The 21,362-nt window shown below is 59.6% G+C and overlaps 7 protein-coding genes across 7 annotated transcripts; 4 read left to right on the top strand and 3 right to left on the bottom strand.

The window, feature by feature from the left end:
- Positions 1–335: 335 nt before the first annotated feature.
- POL2 (uncharacterized protein) lies at positions 336–7,239 on the top strand (the record flags this gene model as incomplete). Its single annotated transcript, XM_060599956.1, has 6 exons — positions 336–737; positions 774–869; positions 901–1,530; positions 1,565–1,770; positions 1,805–2,096; positions 2,134–7,239. 6 exons carry the CDS (start codon positions 336–338, stop codon positions 7,237–7,239), a joined length of 6,732 nt encoding a protein of 2,243 aa, XP_060452953.1.
- Positions 7,240–7,368: 129 nt separating this feature from the next.
- TRS130 (uncharacterized protein) lies at positions 7,369–11,058 on the bottom strand (the record flags this gene model as incomplete). Its single annotated transcript, XM_060599945.1, has 8 exons — positions 7,369–8,175; positions 8,210–8,562; positions 8,606–8,743; positions 8,776–8,926; positions 8,963–9,946; positions 9,981–10,521; positions 10,554–10,765; positions 10,798–11,058. The coding sequence occupies 8 exons, from the start codon at positions 11,056–11,058 to the stop codon at positions 7,369–7,371; spliced, it is 3,447 nt and encodes a 1,148-aa protein (XP_060452952.1).
- Positions 11,059–11,240: 182 nt separating this feature from the next.
- On the top strand, positions 11,241–13,011 carry MSE1 (uncharacterized protein; the record flags this gene model as incomplete). Its single annotated transcript, XM_060599934.1, has 5 exons — positions 11,241–11,541; positions 11,575–11,660; positions 11,692–11,859; positions 11,892–12,729; positions 12,767–13,011. 5 exons carry the CDS (start codon positions 11,241–11,243, stop codon positions 13,009–13,011), a joined length of 1,638 nt encoding a protein of 545 aa, XP_060452951.1.
- A 26-nt stretch (positions 13,012–13,037) lies between these two features.
- mtg1 (uncharacterized protein) lies at positions 13,038–14,590 on the bottom strand (the record flags this gene model as incomplete). Its single annotated transcript, XM_060599923.1, has 3 exons — positions 13,038–13,711; positions 13,753–14,251; positions 14,300–14,590. 3 exons carry the CDS (start codon positions 14,588–14,590, stop codon positions 13,038–13,040), a joined length of 1,464 nt encoding a protein of 487 aa, XP_060452950.1.
- A 175-nt stretch (positions 14,591–14,765) lies between these two features.
- TIP120 (uncharacterized protein) lies at positions 14,766–18,930 on the bottom strand (the record flags this gene model as incomplete). The annotated part of the gene is made up of 11 exons (XM_060599912.1): positions 14,766–14,908; positions 14,945–15,238; positions 15,275–15,575; positions 15,612–17,277; positions 17,313–17,785; positions 17,830–18,240; positions 18,286–18,383; positions 18,418–18,545; positions 18,578–18,766; positions 18,810–18,835; positions 18,880–18,930. The coding sequence occupies 11 exons, from the start codon at positions 18,928–18,930 to the stop codon at positions 14,766–14,768; spliced, it is 3,780 nt and encodes a 1,259-aa protein (XP_060452949.1).
- A 393-nt stretch (positions 18,931–19,323) lies between these two features.
- On the top strand, positions 19,324–19,861 carry MRPS16 (uncharacterized protein; the record flags this gene model as incomplete). The annotated part of the gene is made up of 2 exons (XM_060599901.1): positions 19,324–19,623; positions 19,718–19,861. 2 exons carry the CDS (start codon positions 19,324–19,326, stop codon positions 19,859–19,861), a joined length of 444 nt encoding a protein of 147 aa, XP_060452948.1.
- Positions 19,862–20,163: 302 nt separating this feature from the next.
- CcaverHIS019_0103990 (uncharacterized protein) lies at positions 20,164–21,359 on the top strand (the record flags this gene model as incomplete). The annotated part of the gene is made up of 4 exons (XM_060599888.1): positions 20,164–20,387; positions 20,422–20,573; positions 20,640–20,892; positions 20,939–21,359. The coding sequence occupies 4 exons, from the start codon at positions 20,164–20,166 to the stop codon at positions 21,357–21,359; spliced, it is 1,050 nt and encodes a 349-aa protein (XP_060452947.1).
- Positions 21,360–21,362: the final 3 nt, after the last annotated feature.

Here is a 21,362-nt window from a genome sequence, read left to right as displayed (position 1 = left end):
GGCTACCCGTCCGAGCGTTCATCTGCTCGCAAGCCTCGGTGAGCTGTCCTGTTGCAGGTTGGCTGGAGGCGTGAAAGTCAGTCGCGTCCGATATTAACAGCTTAAAGCGTCTCCTCGTTGGGTCTCGTTGGGTAATTAGCGTGTTTGCTTTCTTAATTAACGGGGATGCCGAATAAATTCCGTGTATTCAATGTTGAATGTCAGGACGCGTCTTACGCGTCTTCCTTTCGGACCTCATCTTCCATCACCTCTAACTTCTCAACCTCGGCCTCTCTTCTCACCCTCTTCTCTTCCTCCTCCTTCCTCTCAGTTCACCTCCCTCCCCCCTTCCTACCATGTCGTCCCGTGGCCGCGGGCGAGGCCGCGGCTTCGGCGGCTCAAAAGGCAACACTCGCTTCACCGGCAAGCGTAGCGGGCGGGGCGGCACGACCGGCGGAGGAGGAGGCGACAGGCCGGCCCCAGTGAGGCAGGATGACGGGACTGCTCTCCTCGAGCGATTCGAGGAAGTTCAGGTCGCCGATGAGATTGACGACAAGCTTGGCTTTTGGCGCTTCGAGAGCAACCTCGCCGCCGGCGAGTCCAGAGACGGGTGGCTGGTTAACATGCACCAGACTCTCGTCAAGTCGGAGACGCATGCTAGTGGACTAGCGGCTGTTGATTACTACTTTATCCAAGATGACGGTGCGATGTTCAAAGCGACCATTCCCTTCGAACCATACTTCTACGTGGCGTGTCGGGTGAGCTGAGGGATACGGTCGGATAGCTGACGCCAGGCGGGGACTGAGGGTATTGTGGACGAGTGGCTTGTGAAGCGCTTTGAGGGATTGATAATCCGCGTCGAGCGCGAGAAGAAGTGGGACCTCAACTTGGTGCGTCGCCCACCGGACTAGCTGACGCAAGCCAAATCACCTTCTCAGCGCTGCACCAGTGTTCTTGAAGCTCTTCTTCCGCAACACTCAGGACTTCCAGGCAGTCCGACGTGAGCTATTGCCGCTCGCGACTGCCAATGCGTCCAAGTTCACAGCCGTGGACGCGTACGCGGACGTTGTTGGCGCCGAGGCGGCCAACACTGGAGGCGGCGGACACGACGAAGAGGAAGGCGGTGGCCGCGCGTGGGGCGAGGACGAGGACGCGCGAAAACGCAAGGAGAAGGAGCCAGCAGATTGTATCATCGAGGTGCGCGAGCACGATATCGCATACTACCTCCGTGTCGCCATTGACCTCAACCTTCGTGTAGGACTGTGGTACAACGTCTCGTCGAGTATGGGCGTCACCAAGATGGAACGCCTGACGGACCGTGTCAAGCGTGCCGAGCCCGTTGTCATGGCGTACGATATCGAGACGACCAAACAACCGCTCAAGTTTCCCGACCAGCAGACGGACCAGATCATGATGATCTCGTACATGATCGATGGGCAAGGGTATCTCATTACCAATCGCGAGATTGTCGGTGACGACATCGATGACTTCGAGTACACTCCGAAGCCCGAGTACGAAGGTGAATTCACGATCTTCAACGAACCCGATGAGGTGAGCTCCAATGCTGGCTTGAAGCTGACAGCAGGCAGCGACCATCCGGAGGTGGTTTGAGCACATCCGCGACGCAAAGCCGACCGTCATGGTGACGTACAACGGAGACAGCTTCGACTTTCCGTTCGTCGACGCACGCGCCAAGATCCACGGCATCAGCATGTACAACGAGATCGGCTTCCGGCCAGACAACGAGGGCGAGTACAAGTGCACCGCGTGCATGCACATGGACTGCTTCCGGTGAGCCATCTCGAAGACCCGTCTGACGTGCTAGATGGGTAAAGCGCGACTCGTACCTCCCACAAGGAAGTCAAGGCCTCAAGGCTGTCACGACTGCCAAGCTCGGCTACAACCCCATCGAGCTTGACCCAGAACTCATGACGCCGTACGCGATCGAGCAGCCACAGAAGCTCGCCGAGTACTCGGTGTCCGACGCCGTCGCGACTTACTACCTCTACATGAAATACGTCAACCCGTTCATCTTCTCGCTGTGCAACATCATTCCCCTCAATCCCGACGAAGTGTTGCGAAAAGGCACGGGCACGCTCTGCGAGACGCTTCTCATGGTGGGCAACGAAGTGCGGAGTAGTCATCTGACGGCAGGTCGAGGCGTTCGATGGCGGTATCATCATGCCGAACCGGTACGAGGAACCCCATGGTGTCACGTTCGATGGCCACCTGCTAGCATCCGAGACGTACGTCGGCGGACACGTCGAGGCTCTTGAGGCTGGCGTGTTCCGCGCTGACATCCCGACACACTTCAAGGTCGTTCCTAGTGCGATGCAGCAGCTCCTGGACGAACTTGACGACGCTCTCAAGTTCGCCCTGGAAGAGGAGGGCAAGATCAAGCTCGAGGATGTGGAGAACTACGACGAGGTCAAGGCCGAAATTGCAGCCAAGCTCGAGATCATCCGCGATGAGCCAAACCGGTTTGACCCACCATTAATCTACCACTTGGACGTCGCGGCGATGTACCCAAACATCATGTTGTCCAATCGACTCCAACCAGATTCAGTCAAGGATGAGGCGGATTGTGCAGTGTGTGACTACAACCGGCCAGACAAGGTGTGCGACCGGCGGCTCGAGTGGGCCTGGCGTGGCGAATACTTCCCAGCTAAACGCGACGAAGTCAACATGGTCCGTTACGCTCTCGAGCAGGAGTTCTTCCCGCCGAAGTATCCGAACGGACCAAAGCGTCGCTTCGTCGATCTGCCACCCGCCGAGCGGTCGGCGCTCCTTCACAAGCGTCTAGGTGACTATTCGCGAAAAGTCTACAAGAAGACGCACGAGACCAAGGTTGTTACGAAGACGGCAATCATCTGCCAGCGCGAGAACTCATTCTATATCGACACTGTACGCGCGTTCCGTGACCGTCGATACGAGTACAAGGGCTTGCACAAGACGTGGAAGCAGAATCTGGACAAGGCGGTGGACAAGGGTGGCGCGCTGCAGGTCGTCGACGAAGCCAAGAAGATGATTGTGCTGTACGACTCGCTGCAGCTCGCCCACAAGTGTATTCTCAACTCGTTCTACGGCTACGTCATGCGGAAGGGTGCGCGCTGGTACTCGATGGAGATGGCTGGCATCACCTGTCTGACGGGCGCGACTATTATCCAGATGGCGCGCCAGATCGTCGAACAAATCGGGCGTCCCCTCGAGCTCGACACCGATGGTATTTGGTGCATGCTTCCTGGTGCCTTCCCCGAGGACTTCAAGTTCAAGCTTAAGGGCGGCAAGAAGTTCGGCATCCAGTACCCCTGTACCATGCTCAACCACCTTGTGCACCAGCGCTTCACGAACCACCAGTACCACGAGCTGGTGGACAAAAGCACAGGCGAGTACGAGGTGCGCAAGGAGAACTCGATCTTCTTCGAGTTGGACGGCCCGTACAAGGCGATGATCCTGCCGTCGTCCAAGGAGGAGGACAAGCTGCTCAAGAAGCGTTACGCCGTGTTTAACTTTGACGGCTCGCTTGCCGAGCTGAAGGGCTTCGAGGTCAAGCGTCGAGGAGAGCTGCAGCTCATTAAGATCTTCCAGTCGCAGATCTTCGACAAATTCCTCTTGGGCTCATCGACAGAGGAATGCTACAAGGCGGTCGCAGCTGTTGCCGACCAGTGGCTCGACATCCTGCAGAGCAAGGCGTCAAGTCTGCACGACGAGGAGCTCGTCAATCTCATCGCTGAGAACCGTTCCATGTCCAAGACGCTTGCCGAGTACGCCGGGCAGAAGTCGACGTCGATCAGTACCGCTCGCCGTCTGGCCGAGTTCCTTGGCGAGCAGATGGTCAAGGACAAGGGTCTCTCTTGTCGCTTCATCATCTCGGCCATGCCCAACGGTGCCCCTGTTACAGAGCGCGCTATTCCTGTTGCCATCTTCGACGCCGACCCCGCTGTCAAGAAGCACTTCCTCCGCAAGTGGACAAAGGACAGCAGCATGGCAGACTTTGACATGCGCCAGATCCTCGACTGGGGTTATTACACCGAGCGTCTGGGGTCAGTCATCCAGAAGCTGATCACCATCCCCGCAGCACTGCAGAAGGTGCCTAACCCCGTCCCGCGTATCCGTCACCCAGATTGGCTGTTTAAGCGCGTCGCCGCGCGCGAGGACAAGTTCCAGCAACACAAGCTCACAGATATGTTCGCCAAGATGCGAGCGGTCGCGCCGGACATAGAGGACTTTGGCAAGGGCGAGTCGATCAACAAGCCCAAGGTGGCTGTCGTCAAGCGGAACAAGAAATCCAAGTTGCCTGAGCCAGTTCCAGACCCACTCGAGGACTACTCGGGCTACCTGCGTGTCATGCGCAAGGTGTGGCGTAAGCAGCGTGCGGACCGGAACCGTGTTCGCAAGCAGGGCGGCCCGCGTCTTGATGGCACCGTGTCGTCCTTGATTCGGACACAGTCGTCCACGCTCGCATCCCGCCAGTGGGACATCCTCCAGATCGCGTCCACCTCCCGGCCAGGCGAGTTCCGTTTGTGGCTGGCGATCGACAATACGTTCCAGAGCGTGAGGCTGCGAGTGCAACGTGAGTTCTACCTCAACTTCAAGCAGCGTCCGGACGCCGATACGTTCTCGGACCGCTATGAGGCGTTCCAAGTCTCACGGGTTCTCCCGCGAGGCCAGGCGCCCCGTCACCTCTTCCGCCTCCAAGTCGAGGAGGGTTTGTATGTAGAGGGCGAATCACACTTCTCGAGCTTGATCAATCACCCCAACGTCGACGGTGCATTCGAGCTCCAGGTCCCGCTCATCATGCGGGCTCTTTTAGGCCTCGGCACGGCATGCGGTCTCAAGTCTGCTTCGATTGGCGGCCTCAACCGCGGTCTCGATAAGGGTTTTGACCTGTCCGAACTCGAGCGCCCAGCCGCGAGTGTAATCCGCCACAAGTACCTCAACGGCGGCCAGAACTTGCGATACTACTTCCTGTTCCACGCCACTGTGCAATCGCGCCACCTGATCGCGCTGTTCCCTCCCAGGGGCCCGACCAAGATCTACGTCGTAGATGGCGCGCGTAACCGCCAGCAGCTTCCCAATCCTGCTCGATGGTACGCGGAACGCATCGACAACGTGTCGAGGGGAGGTGCGTTCGAGTATGCTGATGAGCTCGACACGGACGTCAACTACTACCCTACCGAGGCTGGTGCGATGCGCCAGCTCGTCAAGGACTTGCAGGGCGTCCGTGGCGGCATGAACGTCATCGCACTGTGCTCACCGTTCGACCACGAGTACTACCAGGCACGCCACTCCGTCTTCTCCGAGTTCCCTGTGATCACAGTCCGCCCCATGAAGGAGGACGAGGCTGGGATCATGTGGCAGGTCAACACAGCCCGCCGCATGATTGTGCAATACCTTCGTCTGTCGGCGTGGATCAAGGCCCAGATCGAGATTGCTGCGCACTACGACGTGCCTCTCGGCAACCTGGGCGACGACCCACCCGTCTTTCTCGCCGACCTCGAGTTTTCCCGGCGGCTCAAGCAGCAGGACATGCTCCTGTGGTGGTCGCCGTCACCGAAACCCGACCTCGGCGGAGCTGAGGAGGACGCAAACGGAAGCGACGAGCCGGCAGCCCCCCAGATCTCAACACGTGGATGCTACTCATCAGTTGTTCTCGAGCTCGAGCTCGCGGACATGGCGATCAACGCTGTGCTCCAATCGGCCCTTGTCAACGAGATGGAGGGCAGTGGTTCCGGCTCGCTGGCATTCGGCGCCGCCTCACACAACCTCGACGAGTACGCGCAGGGAACGAACAGTGGAAGTGTCACGCTCGGCGACGCAGTCTTGTCGATCCAGACGTTCACGGTCCTGAAGTCGATGGTGCGCAGTTGGTTCCTTGACAAGGCGCGCGCACATATCCGAGGAGTGGCGCATTCGCCCGCCGACATTGTCGTCGACCAGTTCTGGCGGTGGATCAGCTCAAGCTCGAGCTGCATGTTCGAGCCCGCGCTGTACCGCTTCTTGCATGGGCTGATGCGCAAGACGCTCCTCCAACTCCTGGCGGAGTTCAAGCGCCTCGGGACAACAGTCGTTTACGCCGACCTCAACAAGGTCTTCCTGCTGACGTCAAAGCCGGACGCGGGTAGCGCCTTTGCTTTCGCAAAGTACCTCGTGACGGCGGCTAACTCGCACGACCTCTTCCGCCACATCGTTATCGACGTCGTCCACTACTGGAACTACCTCGCGTGGATGGACATCGCCAACTTTGGCGGGGTGCGCGTCCCGCCGCAGATCGCGGCTGCCTCCCAGGCGCCCAGCAAGGACCACGCGCTCGAAGTTAGCATGGACTGGAACATCGGGGCGTTCCTCCCGACGGAAGTGCAGGTTTGCTTTGAACGCCGCGTCGGCGAGTTCATCTGCGAGCTGTACAAGGCCAAGCTCGAGGCGAGCGACGGCCGTGGCCCACTTCGCCCGGTGCACACGCTCAACATGGACGCGGCAGACGCTGCCGCTGTCAACCCGGCCAAGGAGAAGGAGCGCATGGCAGCGGCCAAGGTCATCAGCACCAAGCTCACGCGCAAGCTGCTCGAGGACGTGACACGCTTCAAGCGGCAGCAGGCGGCGGCGCACGCCAACGGAGACGACGAGGTACTCGCATTCCCTGACCTGCCCGGCACCAAAGGGCGTGTGCGTGGACGTGAGAATGCCGCCCTTGAGTTCATCAAGTCAGTGTGTGAGGTGCTTGGCCTCTCAACAGAGAATAGCGAGGCGGTCATCATTCTGCGGCGCAGCCTCCTGCAACTCGTCGACGTGCGCGAGTTTTCATCAGAGGCAACATTCCGTAACCCCGGTGATAGCCTTGTCGTCCCCATGATCAGCTGCGGGCGCTGCAACGCGATCCGCGACGTCGACCTGGGCCGCGATCCCGACTGCCTGCCGAGTGTCGACCTTCTGACAGGCGAGAAGCACCCGGCCCCGCGCGACATGTGGGCATGCGCACGTTGCGGAAGTCCATACGACCGTTTCCAGATTGAGCACCCGCTCATCGACATGGCGTCGCGCCTCGTCGCGGCGTGGCAGACGCAGGACGTTGTGTGCCTCAAGTGCGGCGAGGACGCAAGCACGAACCTCGTGCCAACGCATAAGTGCGGCGGTTCGTTCCGCCCATTCTTAAACCGCGGCGACATTGGTGCGCGACTGCGTATGATTGACTCGGTCGCGCAGTCTCACAAGCTCGAGATGACGGCCGAGTATGTGGGGCATGTACTGGCGCGGTGGTAGAGAGTAGAGAGTAGAGAGTAGAAGTGTACCAACTGTATTAATTACGATCACCTGCATGCATGTTTCCTGGACAAGTAGTACATTTTGGGTACAAGACGGATGCTGGGTATGGGTTCTATCGGTTGTTCTCTACTGTTCCTCCCAGCGCTGGATGGGCACAAGTGCCGTCATCCCTGTGCGGCTGGGGAGGACCTTGACACCCTGCGCCGCGTTGGCAATGTACGTCTCGCATACGATACCAGGGGCGCCGCCTTGTACAAGCTGCACAGTCACGGGAGGAAGGGCCAGCGACCCGTGGCGAACGGGCACGAGGACAATCGACTGCCTCTCTGTTGTCGCGGGGTCAGCGACGTAGACGCCGCGCTTCTTGCCAACGATGACCCAGTCGTCGGCATTGGCCGTGAGCTCATACGACACCACAGGTCGCTCGACAGGCGTCTCCCCCAGCCAAGCGAAGGAGGTGGCGAGCTCCAGGTCGAATGCTATCGCCCTCCCCTCATAGACTGCACGTGGTCCCCCTGAGGGCGTGAGGTTCACAGTGGTGAGGAGGCGGCGGAGGGGGATCTCGACCGGTACACGCAGGGTGCGCCACACCGGCACGGCTGGGCGGAAGGCGGCCACGAAGGCCTCTATGCTCGTGGCTGCGACATTAGAGACACTTTTCTGCCATGCCGCGTCGAAGATGTCCCCAACGTCCGACGAGAGAATGTAGCGCTGCAGCCAGGCGGCGCGGTCGTCGATGTGGTTTCGGACCGCGCGAGCTAGTTTGGCGCACGACTCTGGGAGCGTATCCAGCGCGGCTTGGGCCAAGAGGTCGACTTCGCCCGTCACGGTCTGGTACTTGATATCAAGGCCTACGGCCTGGCCACCGGAGATCGTTTTACCCGTGGGCCTGACTTTGAAGAGGCATGTCATGGGTTGTGACGGCGTCACGATCTGATATCAGCTTCAACTCATCAAGGAGTCTTACGAGAGGCTCGTCCCAGTTTGGACGACAGGATTCTATTGCGAATGCGTCCTTGGTCTTCAACTCGACTGAACCGACGCGCACATATTCCCGCCCGTCCGAGGCGATGGTGAAGCTTGACACCAGCAATTCGGGCCTGAAAAAGTCCTGCACGTTGACGAGAATCGGGAGACCGACGTCGATCGTCTGCTGGTCGATGTACGTGCACACCCGCCCGGTGGGTGATTCGTACTGCACCACAATCTGCGTCTTGGCGAGATCGCCTCTTGGGAGGCCCGCGAATGGGACTTTGATGGCGACAACTTCATCGGCCACGAGGTCTCCCATCCCGATGCTTTGAGACGAGACGTCGAGTGCTGAGATGGGTCAACCATTGACTGAAGGTACAGTAATACTCACCTCGCCCCTCACAACTGGCGTGCTCGAGCATGAACCCCACCTCCTCGGTCAGCGACGCGACGACGAGCCGCGCCGCCTTGGCTGCTTGCCGTCCGGTGTGCACCTCGAGGACGACCTGCTTCTCCTTATTCAAGTCGACTGGGTGTCAGCGGTGTAGACAAAGCACGTACTCAGTGTGGGCATGCGCAGGACTGTTCGCAATCCAAGCAGGTTGCGATGCACGGGGACAATGAGCTGGTTCTTCGGGAACACGTTGACGACCGAGATGGAGCCGAAGGTGACGACAGCCTGGCGGAGGGTGATGGGGCCCGCGATGGAGGTCTGAGGTCAGCTGAACCGCACCGCACATATGCTCACCGAGCAGTAGAACTTGACGACCTGCTTGCCAGGCTTGAGCTCCATCGGTCCCGTTGCGTAGGTTATGCTCTCGAATACCTCCGAGTCGAACTCAAGTTTGGCGTTCTCGACGGCCATGAGGATCGGCAACGCATTCTCCACTTCAACGTTGAGGTATGTTCGGCTGACACATGTGTCAAACTCGGCAGCGTGGTCGAGTACCTGCATAGAGAACACCTTGTTGTTCGGCACCTGCCGTGGTTCTTGCAGTGCACGCAGCGCCGCCACTGTCGTCTCAAGCTGGTCCTTTTCTCCCTCCGCCTCGAGCGTGACGGCACACGCGTGGAGGTACTCGAGTGCCCAGTTCACCCACTGCGCGTCCTGCTCCTTTTCGAGCTTGGCGTGGCACACGAGGGCGCCCTCAAGAGCAAACTTCGTCACGCGGTCCCATATATGCAGCTCGAGACAGTCTTTCGAGAGTGACCGGTAGTACTCGAACGCAGGGTCGAACTTGTTGGCAAACTGCGCTAATGCTGCGAGGCCCATCTTGATCCGGATCATCGAGTTAACTTTCCCGCACGCCTGGTACGCTTGTAGTGCCTGTCTGGAATAATCTTCATAGAGGTTGAAGAAGACCTCCTCGTTCTTGATTGCATCCATGAACGTCTGATTCGAGAGTACAGGTCTCGGCGATGCTGGCTCAGCGTCAGGGTTGACGATACTCCCAGTCTCTGAAGCGGCGTAAAGCTTCTCGTCATCGCTGTCCGCGACGTCCACCGCTGCCTTGTAAGGATATCGATCGGGGAGCTTGCCAGTGGCGACACCAATGCGCTCAACCTGTATCCTCGCGACGTCTAGGAGCTCAGAGCGAGCAGACTCATACGCTATTAAGCCCGAGTAGTCTCCGCTTGGGCGGTCTAGTCGGGACCACTCGTCGCAGCGGGCAACAAGGTCCATACACGCAGTGAATGTCCAGCTCTCGATGAAGAACTCCGGCAGGTCGTCCTGTGGTCAGCTGGAGTTGAGGCCCGAAGCTCACCCTCGCCTCGCGCAGCTTCCTCGCCAAGCTCGCGACGAACCATTGACCGCGCTTCGCGATCTCAGTGATGCGCCCGATCTTGCCGAGCAGCTGGCACTGGCGCGCAAACACGTATATCCTAAAGTCAAAGACGGTAATATTACTTTGAATAAGCATGTCGCGGTACGGTTTGGCGCTCGTGTCGAGGATAGGGAGCGAGTCATCTCGTGGTCCTGTGCCGCCCAGCGCGCCGAACCAGCTCAGGTTCTGTTCCTTCTGCACCTGCAGGAACGCGGCCTCGAGCTCCTCGTAGATGACGAGCGCATCCTCATAGAGGTTGACACCCTCGAACGAGTTGGCCAGACTCTCCTTGAGCAGGAACCAGGTGCAGAAGTTCCAGCCGACCGTCACGCGCTGCGCCTCCCCACGCTTGACTTCCTCCTCGCGCTCCACGACAGCGTTATCGAACGCGACCAGCAGGTTGTCTTTGAGCTTGTTCACAACGTCAGGCCAAGCGGCAAGGTCTGCAGTCCCGGCCGGAGGGAGGTTGATCTGGGCACAACTGGCGTCAGCACACCTCGGGATTATGCGCACATGTCCCGCTTGTTGAGGTTGAAGTCGGCCTTGAGCTTGGCGATGATTCCCTTATCGCGACCGAACACGTTCTTTGAGTTCTGTGCAACACCTGTCGCGGTCGGCGCGTTCACGAGGACGATCAAGAACGTGTGTCCGTTCTTTCTTGACTGCAGCAACGCGAGCCAGTCCTTGATGAATGACCGTGTGTTGTTCTTGTACACATTGTCATCCTACAGTCAGCTGGACAGGCACAGAAACTCACATCGCAGGACACAAAGCAAACGTTGACGAGCGGCGTATCGAGGACACTCGATGAGACGCTGTCCTTGGTGGGTGATACGTCTCCAAGCTCAACGAGCTTGATGTCCGCCTTCTGGATCGTGCGCAGTGCCGGCCGGGTGCTGCTCTTCCAGTGTAGGTTGCGCAGTGGAAACTGGCCCTCCAGCCCAGCGACCGCATTTCGCAGGTCCTGGTTCCCCGAAGGGTAGAACGTGTACGTCACCAGGGCCTCTTTCTTCTGCATGTCGAGGTCGAGGTCTAGGTCTGGCTGATGAGAGATGGGTTGGGCGGCAATTCGAGGTGGAACACGTCGAGCGCTAGACGCGTCATGATCGACCGTGGGAAAGCTCGACCTCCACTCCGGTCATCTCCCGAAATCAGAAAGTCGGACAAGTGTGAGACTGCGCTGCCAACATCACATCGACCATGCGCGCATCGCTCCGGCGTATACAGCCGGCACGACTGCCAACCTGGGGGGTCCGGTACTGTTCGACGGCACCGAAGGCCGCGCCGGAGCCCGAAGCGCGCCTTCGCTTCGCGCCTTCCCCAACCGGATTCCTGCATCTCGGTGGTCTCCGCACTGCGCTCTTCAACTACCTCCTCGCCAAGAAGTGGGATGGCAAAATACTCCTCCGAATCGAGGACACAGATCAGTCCCGCCTGGTTCCTGGCGCAGTGGACGCACTTCGGCGCACCTTTGACTGGGCGGGCATCGAATACGACGAGGGTGAGCTGACAGCGTTGCTCCAGCTGACGGCAGGCGTGGGGATAGGCGGGTCATGTGGACCATATGTCCAGAGCGAGCGATTGGACCTGTACCGCGAGCATGCACAGAAGCTAATTGACGTGAGTTCCTCCTGAATGGTCCTAACAGCAGACGGACAACGCGTATGAGTGCTTCTGCACCCCGGACGAGCTGGCGGCGATCCGCCTCAGCCTCGCCAAGCGCGGCCGGTTGGGGTACGACGGACGGTGTCGGCATCTTTCGCGGGACGACGTGCGTGCGCGAAAGGAGGCAGGCCACCCATACACAATCCGGTTCAAGGTCAGCTACTCGCTCGTATGACCTGACGCCAGTCCAAGCAGGAGAAGGAGACGCTCCCCGACGACCTCGTCTTCGGGCCTGCCCAGCCAAACGTTACGGGTACGGGTGCGGACGACTTCATCATGATGAAGACGGACGGGTGGCCAACCTACCATCTGGCCAGTGTGGTGGACGATCACCACATGCGCATCAGTCACGTGCTGCGGGGCGAGGAGTGGTTGCCGAGTGTCACCAAGCACCACCAGCTCTACCGCGCGTTCGGGTGGTCACCTCCCGCGTTCGCCCACCTCCCATTACTGGTGAATGCGGACGGAACCAAGCTGAGTAAGCGAACAGGCGATGTACATGTCGAGCAGTACGCGGAGAAGGGGTACGAGCCGGAAGCGATGCTCAACTTCCTTGCTCTGCTGGGATGGGATTACCACGGCGCTCGGCGACATGGGAACGAGGTGGGTGTGACGAAAACTAAGGATGGGAAGGAGCTCGACGAAGTGTTCAGCTTGTCGGAGCTCGTGGATGCGTTCGATATCGGCGGGATCACGCACCGCCGCGCGGCGGTGTCGATGTCCAAGCTGGACTACATCAACAAGATGACTTTGCGGCGCAAGGCCACTGCCCCGGGCGCAGGGGAGGAGGGCCACGCGGCGCTGGTGGCACGCTTCCATGCCGGGCTGCGTGCTGAGCCGTCCCTCGCCGCCTCGGCGCTGGTAGAGGACGAGGCCTACGTCGAGCGCGTGTTCGACATGGAGCTCGAGCGTATCACGCGCCTCAACGAGATGCCTGGAGCTTCAGCGTTCTACTTCCTCGACCCCGACTACTACACCGACGGGCCAAAGGCGATGCTCGCCAAGATCAAGCGGGACGCTTACGGTGAGCACGTGTCCAATGCTACAACAGCTGACGCCAGTGGACGCTGTCTCTGCCGTCATTAAGGCGCTTGAGGGAGACGGCGAGCTGACCCCCGAGGCTGCATGGGACGCAATCCACGCCGCCTTTGCTTCACTACCGTACAAGAAGAAAGACATCACCATGTCCCTCCGACACGCCCTTACAGGTCGCGCACAGGGCCCAACGGTTGCAGAGATCTTGTCCGTCCTGGGCCGTGAACGCTCGCTTGCACGTCTGCGCGGCGGCCTCGCGTCGGTGGAATAGTACATACATCTCATGTACATCTACTTCTACTTGCGGCGCTTCTTAGTGCTCGCACTCTTCCCCTTGTTCGCGTGGTACCCGAAAGTCTTGGTGGGGCGCCGCTTGTCAAGACCCTTCTCCTTAGCCTTGGCGAGGCGGAACTCGGCTTTGGCCCGCAGCTCAGTCTTCTTGGCCTGAGTCGCGCTCATGTTGCGTCCCGCGTCAGCGTCAGCCTTCTCCTCCTCTGCACGCGCGAGGTGTCTGCCGACTGTGATCGCGATGCGCTCCTCGAGGGTAGCGGGAAGAGGCGGAGCAGGCACGTCGTCCATCCAGAGACCTGGAGTGGGGGCGACGGCTGGTGATGGCGCCGCCACAACCTCCTCGACAGCCAGGACATCGTTGGCGACCTCTTCAATCTCCGGGATCTCCTCCACCACTTGCCGTCCAATCGCACCGAGCTCGCTCACAGCCAACCCGTCCTCCTGTTCCTCAACCCCATGGCGGGCGAGATACGCGGCTTCGAGTCCGTCCACATCGTCGAGAGTCCATCGTCCCAGCCGCCCCTCACGGAACTGCTTGAGGATGAACGTGAGCGCGGCGTCGATATCCCGCTCGCCACCCTTTCTAAGCGCACCAAGGCGGAGCGCGAGGCTGTTCAGAAAGTCGGTCAGGTCATCAGTCTGCGCAATGGTACCGGGGAGCTTGGTGGTGTAGCACTCGTCTGGGATGAGCCAACGTCTTTTCTCTCTTCGAGGCACTCACGCTGGAACTCGCCGGGTGTCAACTCGGCCTCTGCTGCCAACCTCAAATTAAGCCGGTACAGCAAATAGTCTGCGACGACCTCCGGTTCAAAGAGACCCTCCTTCAGCCCGGCTGTCAACGCGAGCTTCAGCCCACGCTCGACACCTGCCAACCCATGGCCCATGTAGGGCACCATGACGCCTGGCGTGTCGAAGACGTATACAGGAGGCTTGTCGTACACGCGCACCGTGCCCGTCAACCTCCTCGTCACGCCCGGCATGGCTCCGGTCGTAAACGCCTTGCCCTTGCGCACGCCGACGCGGCGAAGAGCGTTGAGGAGCGACGACTTGCCAACGTTTGGCATGCCCACTACCAGGACCTTGAGATCGGTGGCGGACTCGCCAGCAGACCGGGCGCGCAATGCGGCGACGCGGAGTAGGCCGCGGACGTCGCTGTCGACGCGGGAGTCGATGAACTGCACTCTTTGGCGTGCTTGAGTCCATAGCGCTTTGGCCAGGGGCTTGGGTGAGCATGATTAGACGGGTGAGGAAGAGGACGGAGCTCTTACCTTCTCGTACCGCTCTTCTGCGAGGTCACGCTTTGTGTACACCACAATCTTCTCTTTGCCTTTCCCCTTCCGGTCGGGCCCGGCGCCAGAGTGACCCCATACACGCTCGAGCATCGCGTCAAAGGCCGGGTTGACCGAAGTCAGAGGCAGCCGAGCGTCACGTGCTTCGAACACCAGGTCTACCTCGTCGAGTAGCGCTGGCAGTTCGCGCAGCGATCGGGCCATGTGTCCGGCGAACCATGATGGCGCTTTGGATGGGAATGGGAATGCAGTGCGCACCAAGGCGGCCATGAGTGATGAAGAGATCAACGAACGAGAGTTGTGTTCAGACTTTTTGATGAACCTCCACTTCCGCCTCCACCTCCCCCTTTCATATGCAACATGCTTCATCTATTGACAATGATACTAACCCGAATACTAAACGAGACGCAACGCTTCCGGACGCAACGCTTATCACAACAAACTCTTAACCCTGATACTCGCGGAACTCCTTCCACTGGTCAGTCTTGAGGAGAGAGGCGACGTAGGCGTGGAAGGCAGGCGCCTGGGCAGCAGAGGTCATGCGGAACATTGGCGTGATTGTGCGCATCGTCGAGCGCTGAATCTCCTCTGCAGGTCAGCCGCAGTCTACAGGCAACGACTCACCCTTTCGCTGCAGGTCCTGCTTGATCGTGTCCTCCTTCACCTCGAGATCCTTCATGATCGCCTTGAGAGCGTCAACCACGCCGTCAAGATGGGGCTCGACGATGGCCGGCGCAAGCTCCGCCAGGCGCAGTAGCAACATGAGGCCAAGCACCTTGATCTCGTTGACGTCGCGGAGAGCGGCGAGGACACGGTCGGTAAACGACGGTAAGTCGATCTTGGCAAAGCTCGTAGCAAGGAGCGTGTACATGGTCTCGTACGCCGTCTTGCGGTTCTCCAGACCATCGTCCTCGAGCACTGGTGTTAGTTGATGCGGAAAGGGGCAGAGCTCACCCTTCCACGGGCCCATCTGGACGTAGCGCTGCAGTTCCTCCCGGATTTCCGTCTCCCTGTACAGGAACGGCTGGAGCGTGTTGAGCTTATCCGAGATGAGGCTTGGCTTGTTCTGCGCCGCAGCGTTGAGAGCAGCCACCGCCAGACGACGAACAACGGGCTCGTCGTCGTTCATTAATGACAGGAAGTCACCAACGAGAGGCGCAATCATCTCGGTATACGCCGCCGACGTGTCGATGAACGTGTAGCGCAGCGATGCAGCAAGCAACGCACGCTGCTGCGCGTCACCGCTGAGCATGTTCTGGCGTCAGCTGTTGGACGTACAGGAATATCTCACCTGAAGCTGAGGGACGAGGCGGGCCGAGTCCGCAATCGTGAGCTTGCCGATACACGCCGCCTTGATGTTTCTAATACCGTCGTCATCCGGCGCCGTCTCGTGGGCGAAGAGTGGCTGCCAGAAGAGGTCGGCCAACTTCTCCAACTGGCCAGTCGAGGAGTGCATGATGACCTCCTTGAGCGAGTAAAGAAGGAGCAGACGTGCTCCCTGGTCGGTGGCATTCTCGATATCTTGCACGAGCACGGGCACGTAGGTGTCGGGGGCGCCGACAGCCATGTTGCCCGCAGCGAAAGCAGCGGCACTCCGGATCTCCTCGTTGTCGCTCCGGAAGAAGCGAAGAGCGCGCTGAAGTAGCTCACCGTTGGCACAGAGGTCGTTGAGCCGGCCAATCTCGCCGACGCACAGCAGCGCGAGATAGACCTCTGCGCCTGCACCCCGTGACGACTTGAGCGTGTTCTCAAACGTCGCCAGGATACCTGCCAAATTACGCTCGCTGTGCGTGACGACCGCACCGACGCATTTGGCTGTGGTCGAGTATGCAAGGGTGCCGCCAAACGAGGTTCCGGCCAGAGACTTGTCTTTGGTGACGTTGAAGACAAGCTGGGGCACCAGACGAAGCGAACAGTCGATGTCACCGTCGATGTAGGCGCCAAAGAACTCGACAAGGGCGTCGATGGACGCAGCGTTGCTAGCCGTCTTGATGGCGGTCAAAACCTGCGGGAGGACGTGCTTCTCGACGGTCGCACGGGTGGCTGGCTGGTTCGTGAGGACGCTGGCAATGATCTCAAGCGCAGACGCCTGGTCGAGGAACGGAGTGAGCTCGACAACAACGTCCGAAGCAACAACCTCCGGGAGGCTCTGGCCCAGACGTGAGAGGATGCTCTGGATCGTGGTAAACTCGTTGGCCTTGGAGACCGAGCTCTTGTTGCGGCGGATGTAGATGATGACTCTGGTGAGGATGTCGAGGAGCCACCGGTTGAATGCAGGGCCAGAGCACAGCGGGGAGGCGGCGACCTGGCCGGCGACTTCGACAGCGGTCGCAGCAGTGTTCTCGCTATCGAGACGCGCGGAAATGAGAGGGAGCGCCTCGCCGAGGCGGTCGGACAACGCGTCGCCCTCGTGGAGTAGAAGGTCGCCGAGTGTTATCAACGCCTTCTCACGGACGTCACCATCAACCGAGTTGTCCCCGAGCACGCTTGTAGTCGCCTGGAAAATCTCCTTAACCGGCCCTTCGAACCCAGGGCGAAGCGGGGACGCCGAGCCGCGATGAAGCGGACGGATGCTGCCAGTCAGTGCGGAGGCAGTCGCGAAGGCCTCGAAGTTGACGCGCTGTTGCTTGTCGCGCATGCACCGGACAACCAGTTTGGTGAGCTGGTCGAGATGAGAGGCATAGCTTCTCCCGACGTGGTGGTTGAAGAATGAAGTCAGGAAGGTCAGGACGGCGATGGTGAAGGAGGAAGTGGTGCTGTCAGAGGAACGAAGAGCCGCAGCGGAACTGCTACAAATGGAGTCCGCCTCATTGTCCAGTCCACCTTCCAGTGCCTCGACAAGTCCGCGAAGGAGGATGAAGCTCTGTTGACGGGCATTGACCGTCTTAGCGTTTGCCTGCTTGAGGGTAGCCTGGACAAGCTGGGGCCGGATCTCCTGGAGAGCGGCGAGAGGCGAGCTAGTTGTGAGCATCTATCAGCGCCTGCCACTCACTTCTCGTCGTCCTGGTCCATCCCCTCGGTGCCGGTCCGCTTACGCTTGTTAGGGCTTCCACCATTCCGGTCGTTGGGACGGGTGTTGACCGTCTGGCGGAGCAAAGCCTCGAACGCCTCGAGTACCTCTAAACGCACACTCTCCTCACGCTCGCTGAACCGGGCGATAAGAGGAAGAGCAGCGATTCGGTAGAATTCTGCAAGGAGGTCCGAGCGCGTGTTGATGAGCGCTTCAAGAACTTTCGCTGCACCACGGCGGATCTTCCAAGAGTCGTCCTCGTCGTCGGTGTACTCTCCCTGGTCGAACTCGTCGTCGTCATCGTCAAACGCGTCGTCGTCCATGTCCACATCGTCGTTGTCGTCAAAATCGACATAGTTGGGATCGTACTTGACGAGCTCAAGAGACCGAACCAGGATGGGAGAGACAGCAGTCGACATCTCCTTGGGGCAACGTGAGAGAAGCACTTCCAAAGCCTGATGTCAGCTCAGAAGGTTTAGAACATCCGTGCTCGACTCACCGTGAGAGCGCCCTCAACTGCGTCAGTGTCCTCCAAGTCCTGTGTCTGCTTCATGATGATTTCCGCGAGACCGTTGGCCACGAGCCCACCAACTTCTGGCGATGAGGGTGTCTTGGCCAAGCCAGCCACAGCTGCAACCCACGCCTTGGCCGAGTCGCCTCCCTTCGTAAAGCCCTTGCTCATGTCGTCCTGAAACGCGTTGAACTGGGTGGGACACACCGAGATGAACGCAGCGAGGGGCGCAACTGCGCGCTTCCGCACTGACAGCCTCGGGTACGCGAACACCTCCTTCAGCATCTCAACTGAGAGCGCTTGCAGGTCATTAGACTGAGCAATCGCAAGCGGGAAACGCTGGTACACATCCGTGAGAATCTGCAGGAGCTCGGAGGCGAGCTGGGGGTTGGCGTTCGTCTGATGTCAGCGGTGGCTCCAGAGAAACTGTAAGGCTCCACTCACGGGTGTGACGTTCTTGCGGATTGTTGTGAGAATCATATTCAAGCACCGGTCCACCGCATCGCCATCAGGCGACATGCTCGCCACCACCGACTTGAGCGCTGGTGTCAGCTCTGCAGACGTTCCCCAGCGTACCCAAGCATGAGATGTCGCGGTTCTCCTCGTTAATTTCTCGTGCCCCCGTCTGGTCGATGCCATCCGTCAACGTGATGATGATCTGGCGGAGGAAGGTGGAACGAGCGCGCGAAGCCATGGTAGCGAGGCTGAGGTCAGAGCGGCAAGACGCGCAACTCACGAGCGTACCGCCGCGTTCTTCACCTCTGAGATCTCGTCGTACAAGAGAGTGAGGACGTTCTCGGTGAGAGCCTTCTCCGCCGCTTCGGCCGCATAAGGCTCGGGGCCCTTCCCGCTCTGCCTCGACGAGGCATTGTTGAGGGCGATGATGCGCTCCAATTCCTTGCTAAGGTCGGTGAGGCCAATAACACTGAGTGTCAGCTTGCGCAAGTGAGTACTGAGGGTGGACGAACCGGAGATCCAGGTCAGTCGACTTGAACTGCGAGGCATCAGCCAGCTTCCTTACACTGGAGTGTAGCGTACCTTGTCCTGTAGCGACTGGAGCATAGACGTGAGCGCCTGTCTGGTGGCCATGATCAAGAGTGTCTCACTACTCGTTGACGAGCAGGAGACGATGAGTAAGTGATTGGAAGAGAGAAGCTAACGAGGAAGGTAGATGTGATCGTGCGTCGCCAGCCGCCAGCCGCCAACCAGCCCTCGAGATGACGGGGGTCGATGGAAGGTGGAGGCGACGCGACATCGCGTGGATTTGATTCCGCACTATCAATGACTTGGATTTGATACGCCTTCCTTGTATGTGGTGGACAGTATGGGCCTGGAGGGAAAAGTCAGGCGGACGATCTCGCTCGTGCTCATCGACTTTGGTGACGACTACCACCTTTCGTCCACCCCAGACCCGCCCGTTCGTTCCCCCTTCCCTTCGCTTCCCCCCCCCCCCCCCAACCCCCGCCCACCTATCTATCTGCGATGCCCGTCCGCCTCCGTCTGGCCCGTCACGGGCAGAAGCGCGCGCCCGTGTTCCACATTGTCGCGATCAACTCGAGCAAGGCTCGTAATGCGCGCCCCATTGAGAAGCTGGGCGAGTACGACCCTATCCCGCGCATCCCGATCGAACACTCCAAGATGCCACCACTCGCGCACGTGTTCGGCTCGGACAAGGTCTCGGTCCAGAAGGAGAAGCGTATCGAGTGGAACGTCGAGCGGATAAAGTACTGGCTGGCGGTTGGAGCGCAGCCGACGCTGACGGTTGTCAAACTCTTGGAGCGTGTGAGTGTCTTTTGCACTGCCAGGAGCTGGTGCTGCCTGCGATAGATGAGACGGAGCTCTTTCCGCTAGTCTTGGAAGCAGAGCTAACAATCAGGGCGGCGTCCTCTCGTCCCCGCACAAGTGGATGCACCGGTGGTCGCCGACGCCTGCTGCAGGTTCGTCGAGAGCAGTCCAGGGTGCCGTGCCCGAGAAGAAGGCTCCTGCAGCGAAGCAATCCAAGCCCAAGGGATCGGCGTAGGAGACGGGAACAAGGACGACGGAAGCACTGCTCTAGTCTGCCTCTAGCATGGGCGAGCCAGGCTCGCGCGCACATCATATGCATTGTATTTCAAAGCGTTGGAGGGTACAGGTAGTTGTTCGTGTACTACATCTGTTACAGACTTTGGAAGAGACCAAGTATTGTATTACTGAACAGACGATATTTAGGAAGGAAGATTCAAGTCTAGGACATGGCCGTGCCTGAATGGGTCACCTGCAACTTTTTGGATTGGTGACCCTCTTGGTACTGACCACAATCCATCTCCCACACCACCACCGACCATGACGATCAACGCCGAGGCCAGCAGCTCCAAGCACAAGAGCAAGCGGAGCAAGGAGGAGAGGCGGAGCAAAAAGGATAAGAAGGCCAAGGTGCCCAAGGCCAAGGCCGTGGTGGAGGGTCCATTCGAGCACCGCGTCCAGCGGATGCGACTGAGCGTGCCGCCCAAGTACGCTGCAGACTGGCTGGCGGGAGTCAACGAGACACTGGATGGCATGCTTATGCGGTAAGCCCATGCTGACGTGCTCTGCTAATCGCAGCTATGTTGGGCAGATGGGCGGTGTGCTGCTCACGCACTGGGAGCACGAGGTGATGGACGACACGGTCAAGATTGTCAACGAGTGTCCGTTTGGCGTGTGCGACGTGTCGTTCCACTCGATCATCTGGGCGCCCAAGGTTGGGCAAGTGCTGAGTGAGTTACGCCAGAGCCGCAGTGCATGAGCTTGTTGGCTGTGCGGGAAACGAGCACTAACGCCAGACGGGACTCACTCGCTGTCCTCCCCATCGCATCTGTCACTGCTCTTCGCCAAGACGTTCAACGTCTCCATCCCGTTGCAGCACATCCCTCAGGACAAGTACGAGTTTGAACACGCCGACCTGCCAGAGGAGGACCTCTCGAGTGACGAAGAGGACGACGTTGGTGAGAGCGTGCACGAGGTGGGCCGTTGGAAGGAGGCTGGGGGCAAGGTGCTGGGCGGGGGTGGCGAGCGCGTCGCGTTCACCGTCATCGGGTGAGTATTCAGCTCCAGCAATGCGCTGCTCAATAGCTGACCTCAGATTGCACGTCACGAACCACATGCTGTCGTTGACGGGCTCCCTGCTGGCGGACCCTAGCAAGCCGCAGGCGCTCCCAGAAACCGCTCGGCGCAGCCCTTCACCTGAACTTCTCGAGATGCCTAGGCGCCAGCGCAAGGAACAGGTCATGGATACACCTGTCAAGATGCCAGCCAAGACGTCAACCAAGGCGACACCGGCCAAGACGGCCAAGACGCCGGCCAAGAGCGTCCCAGCTACTCCGGCGATCGACGAGAGCAAGCTCAGCGCGCGCGAGCTCAAGAAGCTGCGCAAAGAGCAGGAGAAGGCCAAGCGTGACGCGCGCAAGGCTCGTAAGGCTGAGGAGGAGGAGGAGGGAGAGCCTGCGAGCTTGAAACGCAAGGCGGACGACACCGAGGGCCCACGGAAGAAGCGCAAGGAGTAGCGT

Source organism: Cutaneotrichosporon cavernicola (assembly GCF_030864355.1).
Source record: "Cutaneotrichosporon cavernicola HIS019 DNA, chromosome: 1".
NCBI classification, from domain to species: domain Eukaryota; kingdom Fungi; phylum Basidiomycota; class Tremellomycetes; order Trichosporonales; family Trichosporonaceae; genus Cutaneotrichosporon; species Cutaneotrichosporon cavernicola.
Note: the sequence above shows the minus strand (reverse complement) of the source record. Positions and strands in the feature narration are given on the sequence as shown.